The 6,504-nt window shown below is 38.2% G+C and overlaps 1 protein-coding gene across 1 annotated transcript; it reads left to right on the forward strand.

Annotated features, from left to right (window-relative positions):
* Positions 1 to 4,408: 4,408 nt before the first annotated feature.
* Positions 4,409 to 6,152, forward strand: LOC106319681 (putative FBD-associated F-box protein At1g05080). Its single transcript, XM_013758058.1, has 3 exons — positions 4,409 to 5,486; positions 5,616 to 5,753; positions 5,832 to 6,152. The coding sequence occupies exons 1-3, from the start codon at positions 4,416 to 4,418 to the stop codon at positions 6,150 to 6,152; spliced, it is 1,530 nt and encodes a 509-aa protein (XP_013613512.1). The 5' UTR covers positions 4,409 to 4,415.
* The last annotated feature ends 352 nt before the right edge of the window (positions 6,153 to 6,504 follow it).

The following is a 6,504-nucleotide window of genomic DNA, read 5'->3' on the forward strand; positions in this document are numbered from 1 at the left end:
GCATTGGGATGAAGCATGTAGTGAAGAGATGACTTCACTGGATAAGAACCAAATCTGGAAGCTTGTGAGAAGGCCTAGTAAGCGCAAGGTGATTGGCTGCAAGTGGGTCTTTAAGTTGAAATCTGGTATACCTGGTGTTGAAAAGCCTAGATTTAAGGCTCGATTAGTTACTAAGGGATACTCTCAGAGGGAGAGTATTGACTACCAAGATGTGTTTTCACCCGTCGTGAAACACGTGTCCATAAGGTTCATGTTGTCAATTACAGTGAATCACGATTTGGAGCTTGAGCAACTTGATGTAAAGAATGTGTTTCTTCATGGTACACTTGAAGAAGAGATTTACATGGAGCAACCAGAGGGATTTCAGGTTAAAGGGAAAGAGGATCACGTTTGTCTACTTCAGAAGGCTCTTTATGGACTAAAGAAGGCACCAAGACAATGGAACAAATGTTTTGATCAGTTTGTGGTTAGTCATGGATTTATGAAGAGTGAATATGATCATTGTGTCTACATCAAGAAGTTAACCAATGGTACGTACATCTATCTACTGTTATATATGGATGATATGTTGGTTGCGTCAAAGGATGCGGCATAGATCATGAAGGTGAAGCAGCTACTCAGCAGCAGATTTGAGATGAAGGACTTGGGTCTAGCAAGACGAATTTTGGGAATGGATATTGAGAGAGATCGTGTGAAGAGGATTCTGACACTATTTCAATCTGGTTATATCAGAAAGGTTCTCAAGGTATTCGACATGGATGAGTCAAAGAGTGTGTCAACGCCTGTTGGTGGATATTTCAAATTGTATGCCTTAGACGATGCTGAAGCAGAGACAAGTATGGACGATATTCCATATGCTAATGCTATCGGAAGCATAATGTATGCTATGATAGGCACGAGGTGTGATCTGGGATATGGATTGGGGTTGGTTAGCAGGTTTTTGAGTAAGCCTGGGATGGTTCATTGGACTGCGGTTAAGTGGGTATTAAGGTACCTGAAGGGAACACAAGATCTGAAACTGTGCTTCAGGAAGAATGAGATATTTAAGGTTGAAGGTTTTTGTGATTCTGATTTTGCTTCAGATCTGGACAAGAGAAAGTCGATCTCAGGTTATGTTTTCATGGCTGGTGGTAATACAATCAGCTGGAGATCAAGTCTACAAATTGTAGTGGCTCCGTCAACGACTGAAGCAAAGTATATGGCGCTGGTTGAAGCGGTCAAAGAAGGAATGTGGTTAACGGGCTTAGCGGAGGAGCTTGGATTCCAGCAAGACACAGTGGAGATATCGTGTGACTCTCAAAGTGAATTGTGTCTAGCCAAGAACAATGTGTATCATGAGAGGACTAAGCACATCAGCAGAAAGATGCACTTCATCAGGGATATTATCGCTCAAGGTGATGTAAGTGTGAAGAAGATCTGTACTTCTAAGAATCATGCTGATATATTAACCAATGTTGTTCCAGTTAAGAAGTTTGAGGAAGCGGTGGACTTCCTTGGGATGTCCGAACACTGAGGAGCATTCGACATCGCCTGGCAAAGCACGAGTTTGATTAACCTAAGTAGTGGATCATGTTTGATGTCATCAAGGTGGAGTTTCTTGGGATTCATCAGTGGCTACGTCAGAGAATCCGTCATGGACTGCGTCAGGATTTGGTGATGGAAATCAAACAAGATTGAGTAACTTAAACCAAGACATGAACGTCATGTTAGGAAAAGGAAATGTCACTTTTATGGAGATATGGAAGTCGACAGGATCGTGGAAATATTACTTTCATGAAGTTATGGAAGTTGCAAGTATTTTAGAATATTTCCTAATGGATTTATGGAAAGGGGCGAATGCCCTAATCCGACTAGGTTAACCTAATAGATTCTTACTATATAAGAGGAGCTCGTGTATATTCTTTCTCCTTTGTCCAAGAAAAGACCTAGCTTGGTTTGTGAGCTTTGGTTGTGAGAGAAAGAGAAGTTCTATATTCTTTGTACTTGAGATTATAGTGGATTGCCTCTTGCCAGGCCCCAGTGGACGTTAACCATTCTAGGTGAACCACTGGGTAAACAATTTCTTGTGTCCATCTTCTATCTTTTCCGCATTGTTCTTCTTATCTCTATCATTCTACAAACTCAACTTTCTTACTTACGTCGTCGAGTTCGTCAGAGATTGTATCAGCGAGTTTGCGTGTTTGATTCTGGTTCTTGAGTCAAACAGTTTCGTCGCTGCGACTTCAACAAAACAATATTAAAAACTGAATAAAATTACTAAAAATGATATGTAAACACGTAATCTGATGAGTTCTTTTAAGATTTTCTAGTAAACATTAGGTCTGGGATTTTTATCCGAGATCCGGATTCGATCCGAGATTCGATCCGGATCCGATCCGAAAATCTGGATATCCGGAGGGGCCGAATCCGGATCCGGATATCCGCCGGATATTACAATTTTTAGGAGGATATCCGACACCCGGATATCCGAAAACTCCGGATCTGGATAAGGATAATAAAATTATGGATCTGCAGGATAATGATCCGGATCCGGATACCTTAAAATTGTCCGGATACCCGATCCGTCCCAGGCCTAGTAAACATGCAAACTAGACATAAATAAAATAACAAAAATATGTTTGGTTTAGTTTCGGTTTGATCACTCTTGAATTTAACTAACTGGTTAAACTTCGATGTAAATAAAAATCGTTAGAAAGCCTAAATCTTATTTTCTTATATATCCCCTCGAAACCTGAAGTAGCACAAGATAGTACAATAATGCGAAGATTGAGTGTTAGGTGCGTCGATTGATAAAGTTGTGAATATGATGAGAGCAAAACGACAAAGATTTGATCCTACGTGCATCAGACTGACACGCTAAGCTGGGTTTCCAAGAAACTGTGAATCGGAACCAAACAATGTGTTAGAGAGATATGAAAGGATATTGTGATCAGATTATAAATGTACCTGTCTGTTTGGTTTTTGGTTAACCGATACAATTCACTGTAGAGAACCGAATGAACCAATCATTTGACTGATTCCTCTTTCGATTGTTGAGAGTGTGACTGTGGGGGGACCTTACCGAGGCAAAAACATGAAGCAAGAACATGGGTGACTGAGCATACCATTTATAAACTTCAACTACAGCAGATAAAGAAGGAGATAATTGTTTGCGATTGTCGAAAGTGTGGTCCAGTTATGATATAACTTCATGGGGGAAGAAAGAGATCGCTATCATACTTATGACTTCATATTGAATCACAGATATTTGAGGTAGATTACACAGCTAATAGATGCAAACAATACAAGCATTCGCTTTGTGCTACTTATTGCTTTTACAATAACAAACTAAATTTTTAATAGCTGCTTTACCGAGAGCCATTAAGAGAAGAACCAAAGAAATTTGAAACTGTATCTCTGTTTTGACAAAAAAATATGTATATCTGTCAAGATCTAATGCTTCATTATGAGGTTTTTTTTTGTGTAACGAGTGAGAGTGTATTATTTCCCTTGATCTATACATTGTGCACACCATACATTTAAAAGCCAAAGGAGTTACATTGTATGTAGGATTATCCTAGATTTTCTAGACTGTATACAAACATAGTCTACGATTTTATATATGAATCCTCAGATTGAAACCTAGTTGAAATTAAAGAAACAGAGGTATGAAGCTTTAGGACATTGCTTGTGCTTGAATGTAATAGAGTCTCTGTAATAAGGTCGAAAGTATACAAAGCTGGATGTGAAGTACAATTCTCCGTGGCAACCTCTCATAAACTATTTATATGCATCAGCCTCTCGAGATTTTGCACTCAAAACGGTTTCAGAATCATGTATAAAACTATATCACCAAGTGCATGGAACAAAAGATTCACGAATCCTCTCTATAATTGGTTTCATAAATGGCACTTAGGCACATATCATTTGTAGAAGACCTACATATAATAATCATCACATCTTCACCAAAATACTACTCAATAATTGATGAAAAAATATACTACTAAATGATTTAACAAATAGCACCACACCGCCTACAAGGATCCAAAACCGAGAATGGCTCTACAAGATTTCATATGAGAGAAGTTATAGCTAGTGTTCAATATCTGAAGCATAACGCTGAGACTTCAATATGAATTACTAAATGAGACTAACACGATGGACACAGGCACAAGTGATGTTATAGAGGAGAGCATCAGCAAGCAGAGACTTCTCTTGGTGATAAACAAACAAAATCAATCCCACGTGCGTGTATATATTAGGTTTTGGTTTCGGTGTCGGTGATCAGCTTTTTAATTTATTATTTTTTATTTTTATATAAAAGTTAAACAAACAAAATCAATCCCACGTGCGTGTATATATATATATATCCTAATTAAATCAAAACCCTCAACGATAGCCAAAAGCGTTGTTGGTGTAGTTTCAAAGGGAAAAATATGTTAAGGCAGCTTTTATCAGGTTTCAGCTCAATTCATGTTGGTTTGCAGGTGGGATATTTGATTTCGATACTAATAGAAAAAGGGATTCCGATACTGTTAGAACAAACATCCCGACGATTCCCAAAGAGAAAAGTCAAAAGTTTTGGGGTAGAAGACAGGATAAGTGCGTTACCAGACGATTTGCTTGTGCGGATATTGTTGCTTGTGCCAACAAAAGATGCCCTGGCTACTATGATTTTGTCAAAGCGATGGCGGTCTATTTGGACGATGGTGCCAAAGCTCGACTACTTAGAGATGATCAGTGATGATACTAACAAAGTAGTTATTGGCGGTTTACTTGGTCGTTTACTGGAGCGATTTTTTGGCAGAAATGATCAGAAACGACTGTGGCTTTTGCGGTTTATTGACGAGTCATTACAAGCCCATAAGGCACCTGTTTTAGAAGCATTAGCTATAGGAGTCGATAGAGGACGTCACGTTGATGTTGTTGATGTTGGAAATTGGATTAAAAAAGCGGTTCATAGTAGAGTGCGTGAGCTAGGGTTTATTCTCAGATGGTCCGCGGAGCCTACTAGGTTACCTAATAACCTTTACACATGTGATACACTTGTTTCTCTAGGTCTTTCCAACAAGATTCTTGTGGATGTTCCTTCTCCAGCATGCCTCCCATCCCTCAAATATCTTATACTTGACTCTGTGGTATACAAAGATGAAGATTCTTTGGCTCGATTCTTGTCGAGTTGTCCTCTTCTCAAAACTTTGATTGTGGAACGACACCACCAAGACAACGTAAAAGTTTTCAATATAAAAGCCCCATTTTTGGTGTTTTTATCATATCATTATGTGAAACTAGAACCACATGGCGAAGCAATTGAGGGAAGTTTAGTAATAGATTCTCCGGCTTTAAAGAAAATCTTCATCACAGATCACTCGAGAGACTCTTACTCGATCGAAAACGAACCTCGCCTTGAGAAGGCAAATATCAACTTCCGTTGTTATCCTGATGACAGGTTTAGGACATCTCTTTCCTCAGTCATGTGTCTCGAATTAGTTTTGAGCTTTGCAACGGTATGTGGTGCTCTTTTCAGTTTCATCCTTTTTATTTTCTTCATTGGCATTGTTGTTACTTACCTGAGAAAGAACATATGCATAAACACATCTAGGGGTTTTACTTATGTGTTGTTGTGTTCATTGCAGTTTTCCTGGTTTAGCACTATTGGCTACTCTTATCTTATGGAGTGTAAGATAATACTTGTACACGATTTAGACTGGTTACAACCACTAATGTTTTTGCTTCAGAATTCTCCTAATCTAAAAGTTCTTCTCATCGACAAGGTTGGTACTCTAATTCATTCAAGTAATAATAAAATAAAAAGTAAATGTGATTCACAACCCTTGGGGATTGCTTCACAGACATTCATTCAAGTTGCGGAGGAGTTGCCGCTTTCATGGAACCAACCAAGTTCTGTTCCCGGATGTTTGTCAACCCATCTAGAGATCTTTGAGTGGAGAGAATACAAAGGAAGAAACGAAGAGAGAGAATTCATAAACTATATCTTTGCTAACTCTAAGTGTTTAAAGAGAGCTGGATTCTCTCTGAAATCAACCGGCAACCATAAAGATAGAAAGAATATGAAAGATTTGGAGTCTATGTATAGGGTTTCAACATCATCCCAGCTTCTATTTTCCACTCAGGTGGAATATATGAGTGTTTCAGGTGAAACAAGGGAGTGATTTTATTTCATATGGTTCATGTGTGTTTGCCATTAGTCAAGTGGTTTCTTCTAATCATTTTGTTGTATGAAACCAACTAATTTTATTTTATTATATTGTCCATGTTTGTTTGCCATTAGTCAAGTGGTTTCTGTTAATCATTCTGTTGTACTAAACCATCAAATATATCGGGAAGAAGCACACATTGACTTTGTGGTGTAAGTATTGTATATCAAATCATTGGTGTTCATACATGCAGTGTGTGTATATACAGTATACACTTCCAACATATGATACATCTAGAGTCTATAGATTCCGTGTTCCAAAGTATCAGATTTTGAATTTGTTTTTTTAAGAATCCAGTAAATAAAAA

The sequence above is a fragment of the Brassica oleracea genome, unplaced genomic scaffold, assembly GCF_000695525.1.
Source record: "Brassica oleracea var. oleracea cultivar TO1000 unplaced genomic scaffold, BOL UnpScaffold00576, whole genome shotgun sequence".
NCBI lineage: Eukaryota > Viridiplantae > Streptophyta > Magnoliopsida > Brassicales > Brassicaceae > Brassica > Brassica oleracea.